The sequence below is a fragment of the Trichoderma ghanense genome (genome assembly GCF_004382785.1).
Source record: "Trichoderma ghanense strain CCMA-1212 chromosome Unknown scaffold_8, whole genome shotgun sequence".
NCBI classification, from domain to species: Eukaryota; Fungi; Ascomycota; class Sordariomycetes; order Hypocreales; family Hypocreaceae; genus Trichoderma; species Trichoderma ghanense.
The window spans coordinates 125,504-148,044 of record NW_027395671.1 but is presented as its reverse complement, the minus strand read 5'-3'; the positions used below and the strand labels follow the sequence as shown (position 1 = coordinate 148,044).

General features: G+C 53.0%; 6 protein-coding genes across 6 annotated transcripts; 3 read left to right on the top strand and 3 right to left on the bottom strand.

Moving 5' to 3' along the window:
* Positions 1-2,486: 2,486 nt before the first annotated feature.
* Positions 2,487-4,586, bottom strand: CCMA1212_006672 (uncharacterized protein; the record flags this gene model as incomplete). The annotated part of the gene is made up of 1 exon (XM_073703879.1): positions 2,487-4,586. The coding sequence occupies one exon, from the start codon at positions 4,584-4,586 to the stop codon at positions 2,487-2,489; it is 2,100 nt and encodes a 699-aa protein (XP_073557565.1).
* A 1,793-nt stretch (positions 4,587-6,379) lies between these two features.
* Positions 6,380-6,839, bottom strand: CCMA1212_006671 (uncharacterized protein; the record flags this gene model as incomplete). Its single annotated transcript, XM_073703878.1, has 2 exons — positions 6,380-6,500; positions 6,541-6,839. 2 exons carry the CDS (start codon positions 6,837-6,839, stop codon positions 6,380-6,382), a joined length of 420 nt encoding a protein of 139 aa, XP_073557562.1.
* Positions 6,840-11,175: 4,336 nt separating this feature from the next.
* Positions 11,176-13,069, bottom strand: CCMA1212_006670 (T-complex protein 1 subunit epsilon; the record flags this gene model as incomplete). Its single annotated transcript, XM_073703877.1, has 5 exons — positions 11,176-11,637; positions 11,699-12,815; positions 12,872-12,920; positions 12,979-12,996; positions 13,060-13,069. The coding sequence occupies 5 exons, from the start codon at positions 13,067-13,069 to the stop codon at positions 11,176-11,178; spliced, it is 1,656 nt and encodes a 551-aa protein (XP_073557563.1).
* Positions 13,070-13,801: 732 nt separating this feature from the next.
* On the top strand, positions 13,802-16,459 carry CCMA1212_006669 (HBS1-like protein; the record flags this gene model as incomplete). The annotated part of the gene is made up of 4 exons (XM_073703876.1): positions 13,802-14,867; positions 14,920-15,120; positions 15,185-16,388; positions 16,429-16,459. 4 exons carry the CDS (start codon positions 13,802-13,804, stop codon positions 16,457-16,459), a joined length of 2,502 nt encoding a protein of 833 aa, XP_073557352.1.
* A 1,581-nt stretch (positions 16,460-18,040) lies between these two features.
* On the top strand, positions 18,041-20,395 carry CCMA1212_006668 (78 kDa glucose-regulated protein; the record flags this gene model as incomplete). The annotated part of the gene is made up of 5 exons (XM_073703875.1): positions 18,041-18,281; positions 18,358-18,542; positions 18,605-18,845; positions 18,907-20,154; positions 20,216-20,395. The coding sequence occupies exons 1-5, from the start codon at positions 18,141-18,143 to the stop codon at positions 20,393-20,395; spliced, it is 1,995 nt and encodes a 664-aa protein (XP_073557351.1). The 5' UTR covers positions 18,041-18,140.
* Positions 20,396-21,531: 1,136 nt separating this feature from the next.
* CCMA1212_006667 (uncharacterized protein) lies at positions 21,532-22,532 on the top strand (the record flags this gene model as incomplete). Its single annotated transcript, XM_073703874.1, has 2 exons — positions 21,532-21,539; positions 21,689-22,532. The coding sequence occupies 2 exons, from the start codon at positions 21,532-21,534 to the stop codon at positions 22,530-22,532; spliced, it is 852 nt and encodes a 283-aa protein (XP_073557358.1).
* Positions 22,533-22,541: the final 9 nt, after the last annotated feature.

The following is a 22,541-nucleotide window of genomic DNA, read 5'->3' as shown; positions in this document are numbered from 1 at the left end:
CACCATCGCGTCAGGAGCATCTCGGCCTCATTCTGCTCCCTCTCGCGCTGACAAACACGAAGGCAAAGACAACGCCATGTTGCAGATAAGGATGGCCCCTAGGGGTTCTTGCTCGATCAGGAAAGTCAAACTGCTTCCGCTGATCTTCTAGAAACAATTGGTCAGTCTGTATGTACCCGCAAACGTGGGATGGCCTATCTCGACAACTGCCCGCGCCGCGGATCCTGTTGATTCCTACCTGTATGTACAGAGTGCAACTCACACCTCCGGTCAACACATGCGGTGTGTGCGTCAGAGCGTAAAATGCTACACTGCGGCCATGTGAGAAGACATGAAACGCATCATCTCTGCAGGAGGGTGACCTTTTTTCTCTTCTCTTCTCGCCCACGTCAACCCTCCCCCCATCACTGAGCCCCAAAGACTCGAGTTCCCTAACAAGAACGATAAGACAGCACACAGCAGCAGCAGCAACAGGACCAGGGGGGTCGGCCATTTTGCGGGGGTTGGCACGAAGATCCCCGACGAAATCCGCCTAGTTTCCGTCCTTTTTGTCTGCTTCGTCCGTCTGTCAGCCCAGCACGGAATCAACAGACTGGGGGTCGGAGAGAAACGTGGGAGAATGCATGAAACGTGCCCTTTAGACCCGCCCTTCCCAGAAAGCTTGATACTAGCACTCCGGCGAACTTCTCAGCTAACGTGGCTCTTTCCAAGCATGGATCATTTGTCGTTCTATTCCAAAGATGTCGTCGTTCTCGTTCGACTTCTTCAAGCACATACCTACTGCAAAAGGACAACAGGGGAGATATGGGCAACAGCCTTGCAGGTATCCCGGGTTCTTCTCTCCCCAGACAAAGCTCGACAGGAGTTCACTATCGCGAAGGTTGCCACCCAGCGTCAAGGCGCAGCAGCCCGGCCACATTGGAAAGAAATATCTGTCAGCAGGGCACAGTCGCGAGGCCTCGTAACCCTCTTCACTTCGTTGGCTCTCAGTTGCCCTCGTGTCTTCCCCAAACCCACCGTAAGGCAAGGTAAGAGATGTAAGGGCTTGTAGAAAAAGGAAAAGAGAGAAAAAGTCGCGAGTACTTGCCCATCGACAAGGCCTCCCTCACGTGTCCGCAGTCGGAAAAACACGAGCCACCAATAAACCACCAACAGCCTCGTCCAACCCCCAAAGTATCGTGTACTTGGTCCCCCCCCAATCACTTCGTCCTCTTTATTAATACCTTCGACCAACGCATACCAAGGGTACCTCACACCTGTCAAGGGATCAAGCAATCACCCGCGCTTGTTCGGGGCATCACGACACCCTCCTCCCACCGCGTCTTGCCATCCGTTTCCCCATTCGGCCCTGTTTTTCTCTCTCTCTCTCTCCCCCATCAACCTTGTCCGTGTTCCCTCNTCCCGTCGGATGTACTGCGGCGTCGCGTGGTGGTAGTAGGGGGGGCCTCCCACCACCACCATCTTTCTTCACCCCTCCCTGTCCCAAATCAACAGGGCTGTCCTGTCATGCTGAGACCGGGAGGATCATTCTTTCGGTTCCCCATGGAGAACGTCGGGGTTTTACGCAGACGCCATTTTGCGAAAAGGAGGCTGGTCCCTTTCTCTCTCTATTCCTCCCCGGGTTCGTCGCGGGATCAGCAGGGACTGGTAAGACGCGGGGGGGCCACGTAGGGAAAATACAACTCTATCAGTTGAAGAAGCTAGCCCATACGCACACGCACACCTCGAATACGCATGCTTCGGACATGGAAATAGCCAACTCAAGGCCCGAGGGCAATAAGGTACATACACATACTCGTCTGAGCGTTATTGCAACCCCACGACTCCTCCTCCCATCCAACCCCCCCTATAACAGCCACCCGGACAAAAGCATCATCAAAAAAGGCAACAGAAAATGTAAGTATTCTCACATGAAAGAGCCAAAAACATTCCCTGGTTACAACAAGGTCTCTATGGATGCCAGATTTAGATTGCGCCAGTAGTAGCTCGACGGGTATAACCCATGGGGGGTTTCGCCTTTCCGAGCTGTCACTTTTCTGAATCCGATTTGGGGTTTCGTTTTGCATTTAGCCGGAATGCGGTATTCCAGATTTATAAAAATTGTAATTTTTAATATTTGTTTTCTTTGAATTTATGTCTAACTTGCATTTCTCGACTTCAAAATTACAAAAGGCCAGTCGTGAGATACGCCTCATGTGTTGCCTGCTCTCCGTCCCTGACGTGGATATTGTCACCTACGTGGCATGGGATATGGGGTGTCCGGACATTGACAATGATGCAAGTTACGTAAAGTAATAACCACCGGCTTCTTCATGACCTCCTTGATGAACGGTCGTGACAAACAGTGGATGGAAACGACGGATCCCGCGTACGTCCATGTAGTGCATACAGCAGCTGCGTAGACATCCGTCTCGCAAGCTTCACCAACGCAAAGACCCCCAACTCCCAATATTCTTCTCAGCTCAACCATCCCAACAGCAACACCCTCAATCCTTCTTCACCGCAGACCCCCCAATCCTCTTATACTTCCTCGTATCATTCCTCCTCATCGTCGTCTTGTCCCTATTCCCCTTGCCACCCTCCCAGAACCCCTTCCCCCTCCTCCCAATCACGCTCCGGCCGCAGAAGCGACACGCCTCCACGGCGTAATTCTGCTCCCGGCTGCAGAAGCCGCAAATCATCCTGTTCGCCCACTCGTTGATGTGATCCTCCGCCTGGTCGTGGCACTTGTCGCACTTGTACACGCGGTTGCAGCACGAGAATCGGAACCACCGGAACGACTTGCGGTAATGGGAGCAGGTGCCCCGATCCGGAAGTTGGTCGCCCGCGTGTAGTCCGAGCTTCTCCTGCTTCCGTCGGGGGCCAACGGAGGGCGGAGGAAGCGTTCCAGGAGAGACAAACAGGAACTTGACCTCGGGGATCTTGAAGGTGAACTTGCTGTGGCAGTCGCGGCAGACATTGGTCGTAGTCTCGCCTCGAACAGAAACAAGGCCTTGGCTGGAGGTTGAGCACTTGGCGCACGTGGGCACAAAAGTACTCGGCAGCATATCTGCCACTTTGCACCCTGAGAGGTCTATGAATCCAGCTCTTGTTGAGTTCTGATGAACAAGCTGTTGGCTAAACTTGGCGGTGAGGGTTGTTGCGCACTTCTTGCAGCTCGACGTCTTTTCGACTCCTGGCTTGAGTCCTGTCATGTCGTTGAGCGTCTTGCAGCGCTCGCATTTGACGCTCAAACTCAGTATGGAAACCTGCAAAAGCTCGATGCTGTGGAGTTCGATGTTTGGAAAGGATATCATGGTACCGTGTTCAACCGCATCATCGGATGAAGGCACTTTCGCGCCATCTTCCTCATGCCCCAACACGGCACCGCCGTCTTCTGCATCGTCCGAGTCCGAGTCCGAGTAGCTGTCTTCTTCTGATTCGCCTTCCTCGTGAACGTTCCACTCGGGGGGTCGAGGAATGACCTGGATGTGCCCTTTCCCCTTATCGAGCGACTGAGACGGCCCGGCCGAAGCATCCCTGGAAACTTGCGTCGACACCTGCTGTTGAGGCTGCTGCTCCAAGGCTGCTGCGGCCGCCGCCTTCTCCTTTTCCGCCTTGACTGCCAGTTCGTGCGCCTGCTTTGCGAGGTTATGGAGGTTCTGAGCCAAGTAGTTGACATGACTCATGAGTGTCATTTGCTTCTGTTCCGCAGCCTTTTCAGCAAAGAGCTCCTCGACGGGCTCCGCATCTTCGGCGTTGGCTTCATTCAGCTGCACTCGCAGCTGCTGCAGCGGATACAACAGCGGGACGATGAGGTGAATGCTGTTCACCGAATGCAACCCAGAGGGAAGCTCCCCACGACGTTTAGGCTCGATTGGCAGCGTGAAAATGACACCGTCTGCCGACCGGCGAAACTGTGGCATCCTGCCCATCCTCGCCTCGAGCTGCCGAATCTCCTGGGCTCGTCTTGCCTTTGCCTCTGCAATCTGCTCTCTCGAATATGAAGGTTCCGGGACATATCGTCTTGGAGGAGGGCTAGGAGCAACCTGCTTTTGGACTGTAGGAGGATCAATCGCAGCAGACTGTGTCTGTTCCGCTGCCTGATCGAGGTGCCTCGTGTCTTTGAACGATACCAACTTAACCGTCTCAACTTTCTGCTCTGACAGGAATCGTTCCAGATTCCTATCTAAAGCATAGACCAGTGCCAAAAGCGTCGATCCCTTCTTCTCCTCGGCGAGCCTATCCCAGCCCCTCTCGATATTGATGCTGAAGCCCTTGGGAATGTCCTTGTTCCTGACGAGCAGCACCGGCCTTTCCTCCGGATAGTCCTCAGGGACGCGGACATCGCAGTCCAAGTACGGCAGCTCAAAGGGAAAGTCCGGATCCGATGGTTTGAGCTTGAACACCAGCGATGTCTCTCCGGCTGCGGTTGTAGACTCTTTGGGCGAGAATCTCCTCTTGAGCTGCTCAATCTGATAGCCTCGCGGGTCTTGAAGCTGGGCTTCCGGCACGGGCTTGGGGACGATTCTCGAGCCAGGGGCGTCTCGGACGGCTTGTTTGCGGTTCAGCGGGGAGCCGTCTGGTTGTGTCTTGAGCGAAATCATGGCTGTTGATGTCGAATTAGGGGAGTTGAATATGACGGGGATTTTGCTGTTGGATCGTCACAGACGTGACGAATGTTGTGTACAGATGACGAGAAATAATGAAAACAAAGCCACAACGCCGAAAGAAGAAATAGCACAGTAAAACAGGACGGAATCCCCAAATGCTCTGCAGACTATGTCTCCTGATTGATGGAAGATAGAAAGAGGCAAAAGCTCGTTCAGCTTCCGTCTTTATTCAAACTCGACAATTGAGAGGCAAATAGAAGACCGAGGCGATATCCAGAAGCTCGGGTGGGGCTGCGCTGCTGAAGTTTTAGTGGGGCGAGTGACGGCTTCAGGCCTTTTCTTCAGTGAGTCACTCAGTGGCTGAGAATTTGGCCAGCCAACTTCTTCAGTCTATCTAGTGCAGCACTAACAGAATTGAGCGAGGAGTGGGCGCTATTTGCGATAGGGAAGAACATTGACGGCGTCTCCTTGGCTTCCAGATTTGGATCTTTCATCTGAAGACATCCGCGCCCATCCAATGTGTGCGTCTTCACATAGTCATCGTCTAGAGTCATTAAACTCATGAGTCACTTGAGTCTAACTGTCTGACGAAACACTACCCTGAGAGGCTTCTTCAGCGATCTAGATACCTCCTGTAGTGTCGATTCTGGATATCGTCTATCTCTACGAATACGAAATACACCTCAACGCATTCCATATCCACGCAAGCTGGTCATGATGGGAGGGGAGCATACACTCTTCAAAGCATCTTCATGGGTGGATTTAAATGCCAGACAGAATAGGGAGGCGTTTCCAACCACTACGCCTCCTGCAAAGCAACTGGCATATGCCACAACCACATCAATCAAACACGCCACCTGAGCACGTTGATCCCTCTCATTGGCAGTAAAAGCGGCCCTTGACAAGAGGGCACCTTTAACCTGCCTGCTCTCCTCGAACTCTGGTTGGCTGGATTCCCAAATGCTGCCTGCGCATGTACATAAACACGTAAGGCAAGGTAGTCATATCACACGATGCTTGATCGCTGCTCGTATCGGCAACAGACGTGCATGGTCAGCCTACCTCGTGCAGCTCATTCTCCTCACTCCTCCCATCTCAAACACGCAACCACCCCTCCAAGATATCCAATGACAAAGAACGCTCCATCACCCAGGCAGGGAGACCTGCCCAACCAAGAGTCGCAGAACGCAGGGCGTATTTTCGCCTACATACACGTTTACTTGTATTGGCCCGTAGGGGGCAAGATGCATGCTCGTTCAGGCGAATTGCAGCCGGGTATGGCTGCGGCTGCGAGACATGGGCGATCCCGTGCGGCGGCAAAACGGGAAGCAAGTGGCAGCAGCAACAAAAAAAGAGAAAAACAAGAATGATGCCTCTCTTTTTTTTTTCTTTTCTTTTTTTTTTCTTTTTCTCTTGTCCCACACTGCTCGTTTATCCGGGGAGACGATGCAATGATCCTATTTGCCTGATCGTAGAGCTTGCCGACAGAATGACTGACGGATGGACGGCAGAGCCCGTCTGCCTTTGTGTGGAAGGACATGCAGCTCGTGCCGGATTCGATGTCTGCATCGCAGATTCTTGCCTACTTGAACACCTGGGTGGGCTTAATCGAGAAGAGGAGGAGAAAAGAGGCCGCCCAATACGGAATCAGAAGACGGGGAAAAAAAAAAAAAGAAAATACGAAAATAGAGTTAAAGTCGAATAAAGAGACATAAACTGAGATAAACAACTGCGGCCGGGTTAGACAATGCGGAGACCTAATTCAGGCGTTTTCGTGACAGATACCATCACGATACACGGCATCGCGTTGAACAGATAGCTCCGGCAGTGTGATCCGGGGAGAAGCATGAGACAGCACGGAAAGCAAAGACATGGAGAGACACCAAAGCCATGGAGGCCAGACTGAGACTGAGACTGAGACATGAGACACACACACACGCACACACACACGCACACACATACACGATTGATAGGTAGGGAGAGGCCATGTCGAGTTGCCGCCTGCTTGCTCACCGTGATCAGAACGACAACGCACACCCCCATCTGCAAGTCGGGGATGACAGCAAGCATTGATATCGCATCTGTATCGGGATCTTTCTTAGTAATACTCTGCCAAACCGCTTGGACAAGGCGAAGCGACGAGTCCGGGTTACGAGGGAGTTGGTGCGTGACACTGAGCCACACGCAGCTGCTTGTGCGAGTACGCCTCGTTCCACGGGCCTCAGAATGGGCCAAAAGAACGCACATGGGGCAATGCAATGGCCACGAAGAGAGGCTCCGGATTAAACAAGATAAAAAATTTAGAAAATAAATATTCACAAATAAAAGGAAGAATCAAGACAGCGGAGAAAAGCAAGAGACCCAGAAAAGAAAAACAGAAGCAAAAGCCAGAGCAGAGCAACGCAAAGCAAAGCAAAGCAAAGCAAAGCAGAGGAGGGGGTGCAGCTTGCAGAAAAGCTCGGTGCCGGAGTAATTTGTGCAGCTGTGGGCGAATGGCTCCATGCCTCCGTCGTGGAGGTGCTGCCAGCTCAGCAAGTGTCTGGCAGATGACCTGGAAGAGCGCGGGATGGCGGCTTCAATGCATCAAGCGCCGTTGATTAGATGGAGATGTGAGGGGTGTGGCGGTGAGAGGAGAGACTGAGTGAGAGAGGCTCGATGGCAGGTATGCTGCGTAGGGCAGGATTCCTCAGTGCTGGGAGGAGGGGTGGGGGTTTCCTGGAGCTGAAGCGCCGTGGGTGGCATTCCGTCTTGGGGGGACGCTATCGCGAGGTTGCAGAGTTGAGGGAGAGGAGTGAGCATGAGAATGAGCAAGAAGATGAAGAGAAGACTGGTGGGAGAAGCAAGTCAGTGGGGGCTGGACACCACCCGCATGCACCGCAATATAAGAATAGATGCATCTCGTTATTGGGCCTGTGGGATAAATATAAATATAAATAAAAATAAAAATAAACAGAAAATGAAAACCGATTATCTTAATTTTCTTTTGTTTTTCCCTGATACTCTCTTCTTGCCGTTTTCTTCAGTCAAAGATCCTTCACCCTTTTCCCCGCTACCCTTGTCGGCCTCTGTTTCCCACTCCTCGGCGCCGTTTGGGTACCGATCCAGACAGCTGCAATGCTGCTCCCAGTCAAAGAAGGCTCTCCGGTTAATACCTCTCTCATCGAGGCTAGCAGTGCGAAGTGATGTTGTACTCGGCCACCTCGAGATGCCCGAGTAGTACTTGTGCGGCTTCAGACGACGAACAAGGTAGCCCGAGTCCGCTGCTGCTACCGCACTTACACGCATCTTTTTTCTATCCTGCAGTCCCGGAGTACGTGACGCACACCACTCAACCTCTTCCCGTCCTGATCCTGCAAGCCTCAAATTCCCCGGCTTCCTCTTCCGTTGCATCCTAGTCGTAAGCCAAGTTGTCCGTCTCTACTCAAAAAGATCGAGGAGGGTGCGCCGCCATGTCCGTCACTGAGCTCCCTGTACTCTCCATAGGAATCCCCGAAATCCCCCCCTCCATCGTACATCGCGAGTCTCCGATCCCCATCATGGTGTCCCTCCCATAATTTCTCCTTCATCCATCTCTTTGGCCCGAAACCCCCATCGTCCATGAGACTCGATTGCGTGAACAATAAATCAAAAACGTCACAGTGAGGCAGAATTCTCCTTCCTCTTTCCCCCCCTCCTCGCCCTTGCAACCAACGAGGATGAAAAGGCGTCAAAAACGGTGCGTGGCTTGGATCACACGAAAGGCCTGGCATCTGACGGTTGCCCGTCCGATTCTCTCAACCATGCAAGACGGAGCATGTGTTCCTGGCCACCTGAAGGGCCGCATGCTACTGGGTAGGCCCAACCTACATTAGCACACACATATGTGCGAGTACCCGTACGGAGTGGTACATGCATGCCATTTCGTCTCTCCTTGGTCGAGCAACACGCAGGCGGACAGACTCACTCACTTCACTCATACACATGCTTGGACACTGACACTGACACGGGCACTTGACACACACACACACACACACACCGACGCATGCACAGACGACAACGCACACAGACATCAGACGCCTCAGCTACACAAGCCCGGTGCAAGTATTACTCTCACACATCTTGCATACGATAGTGAGAATTGCATACATTGTGTACTCTGCACGAGGATATACTCGATCCGGTAGTCCAGCTACCTGTATGAGGCTGCACGCTCGCACGAAGGCATCCAGGCCGCCATTCACTTACAGTAAACATCAAATGTATCAATCCTCGTAAATGCTTGCCATGCCACCGTGAATCAGCACTGCACATTCTACTCCGAGTTGCTCTTTGAGAACATACTCTCACAACATGGCGCTCTCACACAGGACATGCATCATAAGCCATCTCACAGCTACACCATGTCTTCCCGTCTCAGACACCACCTACATACCACCACCCCAAAGGGCCCTATGAATGCCCGGATACAGCCTTGGCATCAATGCAAATTAATTGCAGCTGCAGCATAAATTGTTCATCGTCCGTCCCATCCTCGTGTGGCAGCAAAAACCCAGCATCAGCCCTTTTTTCATTTCCCATGTTATCACGACTTTGTCTGCCCGGATGTCCACCAACCCGGTTCATGTTCAAGTTCATCACATCAATCCTCCGTCATCGCCGCCCGCATCCCACCCCCATCTCTTTCCACCCACGTGAAAACAAGCAGAAAAGCAGAGACAAAGACGCAAGGGGTACAACAAAAGAGCTGTCCGAAAAGAAAAAAAAAAAAAAAAAAAAAAAAAAAAAAAAGGCAGAGTAAACACACATCTGTCACTCCTTCTTCTTTTCTCATTTCTCCATGCCCTTGTCCCCCGACTGGTCGACAACCATTTCAATAACTCGACGCCTCTCTACGCAGCTTGTCATCCCACGCCAATGCAAATCCCCTCGAGCCACTTACCTCACGGATCACCGTCCCGTCACACCGATGGCCCTCCCTAACCCCCCCCCATCACATCACACAGCAGCAGCAGCGCCTTTCACGTTTCATTCGAGCCCTTCCTTTCGCGTCACGCAAAAATGTGACTTGCACCAAAGTGGTACGTAGAACAAGACGCCCATCTCATCTCGATTCCGTGTCACTGCAATTTTATCATTCAGCGCTTGGCAGCTTTTTCTCGTTCTTTGCTTGAAAATCAAGCTTCTCAATGTTACTCCGAGCCGCTGCTTTATCTTGTAACACCCATGCTTGACACTTTGTCATCGGCCCGCATGCTGTAAAACATACCTCAGAAGATGTTGTACAACGTCGTCGTCATTGTCCATGACCACTTGCTTCGACCTCACCGACTCTGTCATTCTCAGAAGCAAGAGAAGAAAAAGAAAGAAGAAGAAAGAAGAAGGCCTCTCGTAGCACAAATCCTGCGTCTTCCCTTTTGCGTTCAGGGATCTTTTCCTCACCGGCTGCATCAGCCGCAGCTGAAGATCCCAGCATCTACCTATCGCTGCGAGGTAAATTCCAAGGCCTGCAACAAGAGCACTTACACTTACGCGCAGACCTGTGTGAATCAAGGATTACAGGTACTAACAAGAGCAGACGTTGTTCAGACCGCAACTCTTTCTAATTTTAGGTGAGAGAACAAAACAAAGTCACCTTGCCTTTTGACCCGAAAAGGTGTGGCTTAACCGACGTGTTCATGTTTGCTGTTTGAGGCGTCAAGCCCGGTTGATGCGCTGCCGCTTCCCCGTGACGAAGAGAGACAAGTTAGGCTTCTCAGGCGGGTTTGTATGTGATGGAATGTGAAATCGGGCGAAGGAGATTCTTAATTGATTGCAATTTTTATTGATTAAACAGAAAATTGATCGTCCAATCATGGGGAACCATGGCAAGACGTGCTCGGCGTCTTGTGATGAAACGGTGAACTAAACGGTTCTTCTTTCGGTCTTCTGCCCCCTTGTCGATGCAATGAAAAGACACCACAGTATCATGGAATAGACTCTCGTGTATTCTTTGAACCCAACATTGGAACGGTACGATTATATCTTGTGTGCTTGGTTGAGGTCGTAGTTTCCTCCATACGTCGTTCGAGAATGCGGTCTTGCGGAACGAGCTGTTCTCCTAATATGATCCGTTCAAATCACATCGAGGTACTTTCCATACCTTGAGGTATGCACCAAGAATTGAGAAGTATCAAATATCAAACACAGCGTGATGGCTTGGTATAACATCGTGTCGGCTCGAGTTATGAGATTTCGCTCTAATCGAGCACAGAAGAGGGGACGGACAACATATTTGGTCCTTGTGCCTCTGCGATGCGTTTGTCGATCATCTCCCGGAAGATCAGCTAGGCCTGAAGGTCCAGATCGTAAATCATATTTCATCGCCAGTCCTTCATACGATAGCTGCGAGCACTCAGTGCTGCATATCCATCGCAAGAGCCTCTTGTGGCCAAGGAGAAAGATTAGAAATACAGAGTCCTCGTTCGGATGTTTCTGCCAAACTGGGTACGATTATTTGAACATTAGATTGATTTAGATCATCACCCGCGGTAATGTGCAAATGGTTTCTATTTGACCAACCAGGCTTTTGATATGCCACCCCTATCTATGTTTCGACAGACCCCCCTTAAAAATCGTTCTCATCAGAACCAGACACAATGACATTGTTCACCTTGAGGACCATACGACACAGCTGCGTCGCCAGCTGCAGCTGCTGCTTCTTGCTAATCAACGGGTCAATGACAAACGCCGCCTTCATGTCGTTGTCGCCCCGGCCCATGCAGTCGACGCCGAGCTTGCCCCTGTTGTCCGGCCCCGCCTTGACCTGCTGGCTCTTCACCTCCGCCAAGGTTGCGATGGAGTTGAGACCGCTGTTCTCGGCCAAGGCCATGGGGACGGCATCCAGGGCTTCGGCAAAGGCACGCATGGCATACTGCTCCAAGCCAGGAGTCTTGCCAGCGGCGTCCTCCACCGCCAGCGAGCAGGCGATCTCGGCGGCACCACCTCCGTATACGACTCGGTTGTCCCTGACGAGGTTTCTTACGACGCAGAGAGCATCGTGCAGAGAGCGCTTGGCCTCGTCGATGATCTAGATATTCCATGTTAGTAGGGAAATGGGGGAACGGATAGGCGATGGAGCATTCTCATACCATCTTGTTGCTTCCTCGCACAAAAACAGTCACAGCACGAGTGTTGGCACACTCCTCGATAACCAGCATCTTCTCTCTTGTTGTTCCAAAGGTCATTTCTCTGACAATGCCGGCAGAGCCCAGCTTCTCGGGCTTCAGATCTTCGAAACGAGGTACTATCCTGCCGTTGGTAGCAATGGCGATCAGTTCGATCTCGGGGCCGCCAACCCATCGCACAGCGGGCAGCTGGTTCTGGAGCAGAAGGTGGTTTGCCTCATCATCGAAACCCCATTGGCAGATGGCCAGGTTTGCGCCGGTGTCCTTGATCTGCTGAATCATCTCGACAAACTTCTCCTTCTCGTAGTTTTGCAGTTTCTTGAACTCTTCCACACTTGTAATGTCGAGGTGGTGCTTGGTCTTGGGCTTGGGGGGCTCGAACGCGCATGTCAGGATGGCAATCTTAGCATCCTTAACCTCTGAGGGCATCTGAGGGTGGGAGAAGTCCTTGTCGATAATGACACCCTTGACAAGGATCGTGTCCTCGAGAGAGCCGCCGACCTTGCCGTCAACCTTGATCAGCTCGAAATCGACGTCTTTCCGCTCCAGGTCGGCCACCGACAGGACCGCGTCCACGGCAATGTTGGCGAACTGGTCGTGAGCCTTGGAGACAATCTTGCTTCCCAGACTCGTCCGTGCTACCTTGAGCAGGTTGGAAGTCTCCTCCTTTGTAAACTCGATGGTATCTGAGATCTTGTCCAGCTCGGCAACTGCAATGTCGCAGGCCTGGTCGTAGCCGTCGGCGATGCGGATAGGGTGGATGCCCTTGTCGATGAGGTCGGCAGCCTGCTCCAGGAGGGCACCGGCCAGCACAACGACACCGGTCGTGCCGTCACCAATCTCCTCGTCCTGTGACTTGGAAAGCTCCACCAGCAGCTTGGCAACGTGGTTGCTCACTTCCATCTGCTGCAGAATCGTGGCTCCATCGTTCGTGACCGTGATATCGCCGTCTGGGGAGATGAGGATCTTGTCGAGGCCGCGAGGACCGAGTGACGTCTTGACGATGTTGGCGACTGTTCGGGCGGCGAGGATGTGTGACTTGACAGCTTCGTTGCCAAACTGGCGCTTCTTCTTCCCCTGACTAGACCGCTGTTAGAGACGACACCCAGCTGCACCACATGACGCTCCGGAGCTTACTCTCTGACGACAATGAAGGGTCGGCCTTGCTCGTCCTTCATCACCGCCGCTGCACGTCAAACATTAGCTGGTTGCTCGTGGTCATCGTCGGGCCATCGTCGCGTTACCGTTGGAAACATCTAGATCTATGTGGCGTGCGAGTTAGCTTCAATGCCCCCCTGACCATCGTTGGATTGATCCTCACGTACTCAGCGACATCTTGGCTGGGGAGAACCTGTGGCAAGAGTTATACGAATAGACAGAACTCGATGATTCTCGGCAACCAAAGTAACGAATCCCCGGAATCTGGCGACAGTGATAGCTTCAAGCTTCCCACGATCGTGCCCGAATTTTTTGAACATTTGGGGGGGAAGATGCCTACAACTGCCACCACAAAGGGTGCGGGACACGGACTAAGAAAAGTCCGCCTGCCGGCCACCCCGCCATACTATCAAGCTGCTGCTGCTGAAGATGCCCCTCCATGACCGAAGCTGGATGGCTTATGTAACGCTAGTATGCAGCATGTTGCCCCTCCGAGGATGAACTGAAGCTCTACCTTTGGGATTCTAGCTTCAAAGCATATTCGTTACAGCCTCAAACTTCTTTTCCACAGCAGGCTCCAAGTAGATACTCCGTCTCTTCCGCAAGCTCTTTTCATTCAGTCTATAAAGCCGTCGACCCTTGCCCTTCTTCCTTGGCCTTCTCCCTCGCCTCGATCACCTTTTGAGCGTGTACTTGTTGGCTGGTCGCATTACGAGACTAAAGAGCATCTCCCTAAGTCAATGACTCAACGCCGAGCGTTTCGTCACATCAGGATCAACAACTAGGTAGTGTCTCGAAATTGCTCGACATTCTTCCCACCGCCCCCTTCACATCCGAAGCGAATCTTCACCATCCTTCAACCACCAAACCGAAACAGCACCCGAATAATCTCTCGATCAACCGGTCGCAATGGCGCCCCAAGACTATGACGATGACGACTTCGTCGATCAGTACGACGAAGACCTCGGAGAGGAAGAGGATGAGCTGAGCCCAGAAGACAAGATCGCAATGCAGAACGGAACGGCAGAAGTGCGCAAGGCTCTTGGGGAGGACGCGAGCAAGGTCACAGTTGCGCAGATACAAGAGGCGCTTTGGCATTACTACTACGACGTCGACAAGTCTGTCGCTTACTTGAAAAGGACTTTCATTGCGCCACCTCCAAAGCAGGCGCCCAAAGCAGCGCAAAAGCCGGCGCCGAAGAAGGCACCAGAAGGTAAGAATGGCGCGCTCTCTTTACTTGCTAGCGGAGCTCCTTTTGTTCGGCCCTTTGGAGAAGACGACGAATACCTACCCACCATCTGCAACATCCCTCCGCTTGCACGCGCGTTCCCCATCCTAGAGAAGCCTCGGATACCCCCAAACTTCTTCGACGACATGCCCTGGCTAAACATACCGCGGGACCGAGAAACCATGTTCATTGAACCACCGCGGCCTCGCGGCGGGCTCTTGGGAGGTACTGGCTCCGCTCCCAAGGTGTCAAAGTTGCAAGCACTGGCTGCCATGCGGAAGAGAAAGAATGAAGAGAAGAAGGCCCAAGAGAAACCCGACTCATTGGAGGGTGAAGTGACAAAACTTGCGCTTTCCGATGCGATCGAAGAAAAAAGAGGCAGCAAGTCGAAGCTTCAACGTCGCAACTCGACCACAGGCCCTTCTACCCCACAGGAACAGCCACAGGAGCAGAGGCAAAACATACCGACAGCCTCCACCGACAATTCTCTAGGGGAACGTGCGAGCTTGCCAACTGCCTCTGAGTCCATGACCAACGACATCATCCCTGAAGCGCCAAAGCCGGTAATGAGCCGCAGTCACGCTCCCTCTGCATTCGCTCAGGCGCTTTTCGAATCGGATTCAGAGGCAGATCGGCGGCATAGGAGGGATGTTTTCGCAATGCCCTACACCCAGTCATCCCTATTCGTTGCCTCCGTCTTCTCAGAGCCCAGCCCAGACGATATCGTGCTCGCAGCCCGGGCAAAAGGTTCGAATTTTGCTAAGGCGAAATGATGGGCTAATTCTAATTTTGTATCCAGCGGGTAAGAAGGCTCCAGCCACGCCAAAGACTCCCAAGAAGTCACAAAAGAACGAGGAATCATCAAAGGAGGGCGGACTCGCGGGCGGCGTAGCAAATCTCAAGGTCACCGACAGCCCACCGCCCAAGAGCAAGGGCATTGACGTCATCAAGGAGTATGAGCAGAGTGCTAGCAAGAAACATGCAAGCTTTGTTGTCGTCGGTACGTTTGCGCACACCCTTCGGATTTGAGTAAGGTATGTGATGTCACTGACCTAGTTACAAAGGCCATGTCGATGCCGGCAAGAGTACATTGATGGGCCGGCTCCTTCTGGAGCTTAAACTTGTGCAGGAGCGCACAGTGGACAAATATCGCCGGCAGGCCGAGAAGATGGGAAAGACGTCGTTCGCACTGGCATGGGTCTTTGATCAGAGAAGCGAGGAGAGAGACCGGGGTGTAACGATTGACATCGCCACGAACCATTTCGAGACGGAGTCGACGAACTTTACGATTCTGGACGCACCAGGACACAGAGACTTTGTGCCCAATATGATTGCCGGTGCCAGTCAGGCTGATTTTGCCGTCTTGGTGATTGACGCCAGCACTGGAGCTTACGAAAAGGGGCTGAAGGGGCAGACCAAGGAGCATGTCCTGCTCCTGCGAAGCTTGGGCGTGCAGCAAATAGTTGTTGCCGTGAACAAGCTGGAGGCAGTCGGGTGGTCCAAGGAGAGGTTCCAGGAGATCTCAGAGGAGATCTCTGGCTTCTTGACCGGCCTAGGATTCCAAGAGAAGTCTATCAAGTTCATCCCCATCTCGGGACTGAATGGAGACAACATCGTCAAGAGATCAGAGGACGAGGCCTGCAGTTGGTACACAGGCCCTACTTTGATAGAAGGCCTCGAGGCCTCAGTGCCGTCCACCGTGAGATCTTTGCAGAAGCCGTTCCGGATGGCGATTTCAGAAGTTTTCCGCTCGCAGCAAGGAACCACGACCCTTGCCGGTCGCATCGACTCTGGCACGATTCAGGTTGGAGACGCTCTGCTGGTGCAGCCCAGCGGTGAGTCGGCGCACATCAGGTCCATAATGCTCGATACGGAGACCAGGGACTGGGCGGTAGCTGGTCAGAACGTGAGCATTGGCTTGACGGGCATCGATCCTGTCCACGTCAAGGTTGGAGACATTGTCTGCCACACAAAGGATCCCATCAACGTTGGCGACACATTTAACATGAAGGCCATGGCATTCGCCCACCTGATGCCCATGCCGGTGGATCTCCATCGCGGCAGGCTTCACGCGGCAGGCCAGATCCAGTCAATAGCTGCTTTACTGGACAAGGCCACGGGAGAGGTGACCAAGAAGAAGCCCAAGGTGGTGCAGCCAGGGTCAGTTGCTCGCATTTCGATCAAGTTGGACACCAAGGTGCCTTTGGAGGCCGGGCAGCGGGTTGTCATTCGAACTGGAGGAGAGACTATTGCCGCTGGCTTGTTAGAGTAAGTGTATGAGTGCTGCGACTATGGAATACTGGTATAGACTGGATGTCTGGGTAATGGACGAGCCATAGAAACGAACATGGTAGAATGGCTAGAATGCTTTTGTATCAGTCCAAAGATTTGAGCCATGAGATGCAATTCCGCTGTTCTCTCGAAGTTGCCATGGGTCTGTTTTCGTGTTGCCGAATGAGGCAAGTAATCTCAATTGTCTATAACGATGAATGATTCATGACTCCGGTTCGTATCGTGTATGTAATAGCTCGGCCTGGACACATCATGGCAATACTATGCCTCGGCTGGCCACGTGTGCTTTTACCACATGAATGTACTAATGCAACTTATTTCTTTCAACATTGGCCATGGTGGCAGACAGGAAGGCAAGAAGTTGAGTGGCATCATGAGCCCTTCAGCCTTGCCGTGGCAAAGCGCCGATACGTGGCACTTTGCCTCTTGAACCAAACCGATATCCACCCGGCTGACGGTTATTGACAGGCTGGAAGTACCTACCCGTGAGACATTGACAGCTAAGAACATCAAGTACAAATGTAAGCATAATCATTCGGGCGAATGCAGAAGACGCCAACGTGTCCATAACGGTCGTCGATGAGACCAGCTTCCTTTTCCGTTTGCCACCAGTCATCAATACGGAGACAGCTTCATAAGGGATGGGTACTTGCCAAGCGCCCCGTCACCAAGTCACTTGCAGCGCAAGGCAAATTTGTCCCTCGGGTACTCAAGGGAGTGATTGATTTATCCAGCACCCCAACTTGGCGATCCAGCATCCCAGCAAATTAATAGCTTTGTTACTGCTACTGCTAGATATAACTACTGAAGATGAGAGATCCTCCTCTCTGCTACTATCGCTATAACTACTCCAGTCTGAAAAAGAGCTTAAATCAATATCTAGTAAATAGAGTAGACGGATTTTAAGCAGCCCTTGGCTCTGAATGTCTAATAACCTTGGGGTGTTGGATAGCCACTCAAGCCACTCCCTCAATCAATGGCTGTCAACGTCCTGCTTGGAATAGCATCGTGAATTCTACGACGTTCCGTCACCCGCCCAGCGGCAAACGGGCAAATTTTAGTGCGGCGCAGAAGAGGCCACTTCTTCGCTTCTCCACGCTTCTTCTGCTCCCTGGGCCTGGAGGGGCAAAACGGGGACGAATCGTGGCTGTTGCAAGCGGCTCCGGATGAACGAGTTAGGTAGGTGTCTCTGTTCCTAGCGGGCGATTTTGGCCTTGCACTGATGACGGCTGCACACGCTCGGTAGATGTTGACACTGTAACCTGCGCAGGTCTCCAGTGAATACAGACAGTGCTGACCGTGCGAGATCGCCCGAGCCGACGACCCCTGTCACGTGGGGCTGCGTGTTCCGGGGCCTTCCACTGCCTGCTGGCTGTTCCATCGCTAGCGTTTAGCGACCCGTTGCCTCCAACAGACCTGAAATCTGGCCTTTTTGAGCCTTCTGGACACCTCAACTTTTTCTGGGGCTCTTCATAAAGTGGCCCATCGTCACCTCTCGGCTTCAACTCGAGTTTTTCCCCTTTCCCTTTTCTTCTTCTTCAAACCAAGATACCCCCCCTCAATCCGGTGCAATCAGCCTGGTCCGAGGACAAAAGCACGATAGAGCTCGCTGCGTTGGATCGCTGCGCGTCTTCTTTTGTTCCCTTTCTCTTTTCTTCTCTGCAACGCTTATAACTTTTGCGCGGGGCATCTGGAAAGCCGCTTCTTCACCACATCTTCCCTCCCACAATGGCTCGTTCACGGAGCTCCCTGGCCCTTGGGCTGGGCCTGCTCTGCTGGATCACGCTGCTCTTCGCTCCTCTGGCGTTTGTCGGAAAGGCCAATGCCGCGAGCGACGATGCGGACAACTACGGCACTGTTATCGGAATTGTAAGTCGACGGCAGCAACCCCGCCATTGGTGTTGGTCCCCCGGCCAGCCTTGCTGACACGTATCCCCTCCGCCAGGATCTCGGAACGACCTACAGCTGCGTCGGTGTGATGCAGAAGGGCAAGGTTGAGATTCTCGTCAACGACCAGGGTAACCGAATCACTCCCTCCTACGTGGCCTTTACCGACGAGGAGCGTCTGGTTGGCGATTCCGCCAAGAACCAGGCCGCCGCCAACCCCACCAACACTGTCTACGACGTCAAGTCAGTTCTGCCCCCTTTGCCTTGGGCTTGTACAAACGGACAATTGGCTAACTGTCCAACAGGCGATTGATTGGCCGCAAGTTCGACGAGAAGGAGATCCAGGCCGACATCAAGCACTTCCCCTACAAGGTCATCGAGAAGAATGGCAAGCCCGTTGTTCAGGTCACGGTCAACGGCCAGAAGAAGCAGTTCACTCCCGAGGAAATTTCTGCCATGATTCTTGGCAAGATGAAGGAGGTCGCCGAGTCCTACCTGGGCAAGAAGGTTACCCACGCCGTCGTCACGGTCCCTGCCTACTTCAACGTGAGTCTTGCTGAAGATAGCCCGAGAAGTCCCCAAGAGCCATCTGCTAACAGCCCGATAGGACAACCAGCGACAGGCCACCAAGGACGCCGGTACCATTGCCGGCTTGAACGTTCTCCGAATCGTCAACGAGCCCACCGCCGCCGCCATCGCCTATGGTTTGGACAAGACCGACGGTGAGCGCCAGATCATTGTCTACGATCTCGGTGGTGGTACCTTTGATGTTTCCCTCCTGTCCATTGACAACGGCGTCTTCGAGGTCTTGGCTACCGCCGGTGACACCCACCTGGGTGGTGAGGACTTTGACCAGCGCATCATCAACTACCTGGCCAAGGCCTACAACAAGAAGAACAACGTCGACATCTCCAAGGACCTCAAGGCCATGGGCAAGCTCAAGCGTGAGGCCGAAAAGGCCAAGCGTACCCTCTCTTCCCAGATGAGCACCCGTATCGAGATCGAGGCCTTCTTCGAGGGCAAGGACTTCTCCGAGACCCTTACCCGGGCCAAGTTCGAGGAGCTCAACATGGACCTCTTCAAGAAGACCCTGAAGCCTGTTGAGCAGGTTCTCAAGGACGCCAACGTCAAGAAGAGCGAGGTCGACGACATCGTTCTGGTCGGCGGTTCCACTCGTATCCCCAAGGTTCAGTCTCTGATTGAGGAGTACTTTAACGGCAAGAAGGCTTCCAAGGGCATCAACCCCGACGAGGCTGTTGCTTTCGGTGCCGCCGTTCAGGCCGGTGTTCTTTCTGGTGAGGAGGGTACTGACGACATTGTTCTCATGGACGTCAACCCCCTGACTCTCGGTATCGAGACCACTGGCGGAGTCATGACCAAGCTGATTCCCCGCAACACCCCCATCCCCACTCGCAAGAGCCAGATCTTCTCGACCGCTGCCGATAACCAGCCCGTCGTCCTGATCCAGGTCTTCGAGGGCGAGCGTTCCATGACCAAGGACAACAACATCCTGGGCAAGTTTGAGCTTACCGGCATCCCCCCTGCTCCCCGCGGTGTTCCCCAGATTGAGGTTTCCTTCGAGCTGGATGCCAACGGTATCCTCAAGGTCTCTGCTCACGACAAGGGCACCGGCAAGCAGGAGTCCATCACCATCACCAACGACAAGGGCCGTCTCACCCAGGAGGAGATTGACCGCATGGTTGCCGAGGCCGAGAAGTTCGCCGAGGAGGACAAGGCTACCCGTGAGCGCATCGAGGCCCGTAACGGCCTTGAGAACTACGCTTTCAGCCTGAAGAACCAGGTCAACGACGAGGAGGGTCTCGGTGGCAAGATTGACGAGGAGGACAAGGAGACTGTAAGTTGAACCGATCCGTCACTGCTCTCTGATACGGACATGTTGACTAACATTTGACCAGATTCTTGACGCTGTCAAGGAGGCTACCGAGTGGCTCGAGGAGAACGGCGCCGACGCCACCACCGAGGACTTTGAGGAACAGAAGGAGAAGCTGTCCAACGTCGCCTACCCCATCACCTCCAAGATGTACCAGGGTGCTGGTGGCTCCGAGGACGATGGCGACTTCCATGACGAACTGTAAAAAAATATAAAAAAAGGGAAAAAATTGATGCATAGATAGTCATTCTTAGAGGAACCAAAGAAGTTCCCCGGTGTTATCGTCGGTTATGACGCGGATGTGTTTTAGTCTTGTAAAGTTCGAATGCAGCTCTGAAGGTACGGTAGATGCATAATTGAATCTTCACCCAAAGACGTATCTGACTCTCATGTGTGAACTTGGTTTCTGTCCCGCATGGTCCTCCCATGACTTGTATGTGACTTGGTTTGGAGTTTCGCATGAGTCTGTGTTGGTATCGTGAAGCAAGTGGTATGTATACCTACCCAGGCTCCATGTGGTGGATGTGTGTTGTATCTGCCTCCATGTTTCATGCTATCAAGCCTGCGATATGTTTGTTGTATTGCGAAGCTAGTGGGAATGTCGATTTACTTGATTTCCTACAAACATGCTTTCCCTGAGGATATTTAAAAATCCCGTGCAGATTGTCAGTTCTAGTGTCGCTTGAAAATGCCATGATGACGGCTCGACTTTCACCACCAACGCTGACACAATAACCTAACTTATCGTCCGCTTTGTCCAAGTCTAATATGAAAAGGACTTACACTCCTATCGGTGATATCTGCAAGTTACACGGATCCCTATCACAACACAGGTGCATCCTATCCACGTCGCTCAAATGGCCAGGTGCATTGCAGCTGGAAAGTATCTTATTGTTGTTGTTCGCAGCTGTCAAGTTAAGCCAATGAATCCTCGCTGCGGTTCTATCAAGAAGCAAACATCAGTCCGTGCCGTCATTCTCAGTCCGTCTGACAGTTGGCAGAGGGTGATTCTGTGCACAGGTGGAAGAGAGAGGATTTAAAGAGCACGTGAGCAGGTTGGAAGCCTTCTGGGATGCGCTTCACTCGAGCGTTTTGCATTTGACAGTCCCTTTCGAGAAAGTCAACCAAGTCTGCGAGTTGCTTGGTCTTGGCATCTTTCCCATTTTACCCTTGAGGGACGGTTGTTTCTGGGACTAGAGTGCGGATTTCGTGCGTTTGAGATGCCTGAGGAGATGGCTTCGGATTCCATCACGGGGAAGGAGGGTGCTTTTCGAGATGCGATGGAAGGAGAAAGACTGGAGGTCGCGGATGGCGTCAACTTCGTTGCAGATGCCATGGAGGATGTCACGGTGAGCGATAACCCTTCTGTTGCAGCGGAGATGTCAGCCCCTCAAGCGGTACGTTTTACTTCTGCTTCACATGACGCTATGCGGCCATACCTTACTTTTGAAGATGGATACTGACTTGAGTTGCTCCTGCAGATCAACCAGGACAATAGCGTGGCCTTGCCGGAGGACTCGACCCGCGAACCTCAGGATTCCATCTGTGAGCCTCAAGACTCCATCTCTGCACCTCAACACTCAACCCGCGAATCTCCAGACTCACCGTCCGTTGACAACGCCGACATCATGGAAATCGAGCTCCCTCCCGTCCTCCCCCCTCCAGCCAGGACCAAGCGCAAGCGAGCCCCCGTCGCCCCAATGGCCCCCGAGGCCCAAGGCGACGAACCCTCCGAGCAGCTCGTCACCGCCCTCCACGCCATGATCAAGAACGCAGACCCAGACGACTTCCTCGCCAAACAAGTCGACATCACCGCCCTCGTCCTCCGCCTCAAGCACCTCCAAGACCTACAACCCCCCAGAGTGTCCTTTTCCCCGGCCATAGCAGCATCCCGCCGCACGCGCCTCGAAGCAGCGCTCGAGCTGCTCAACGCAGACATCTGCGCCATTCCGCCCCTGAGCTGGGCGACTTACAGGAAGAAGCTGCTCAGGTTCAGCGAGACGGAGATGGTTTCCAAAATGTCCTTTGCGGAGCGCCTTTACAAAGTCACTGAGATTGTTTACATGCCCGAGGAGCTGGATGCTCTGCCAAAGGAGGACTTTAAGAGGCTGGAGGGCGTGGTGAGGATTTGTGCTACGGCTGCACAGGCGTTGAGCGTTGAGGGGGAGGAGAGCTCGGATGAGATGGCGGAGAGGTGGGTGCGGGCGAAGACGAAGGATCTGGAGTTTTTTAACAGGATGTTTGCTTCGATGAGGGGCACGTTCAAGGCTTCTATGGGGGAGGACGTTGAGATGCCTTGGGAGAAGAAGAGTGAGCGTGATGGCGCGGGTCAGGGAGTCTGATCTACTGGG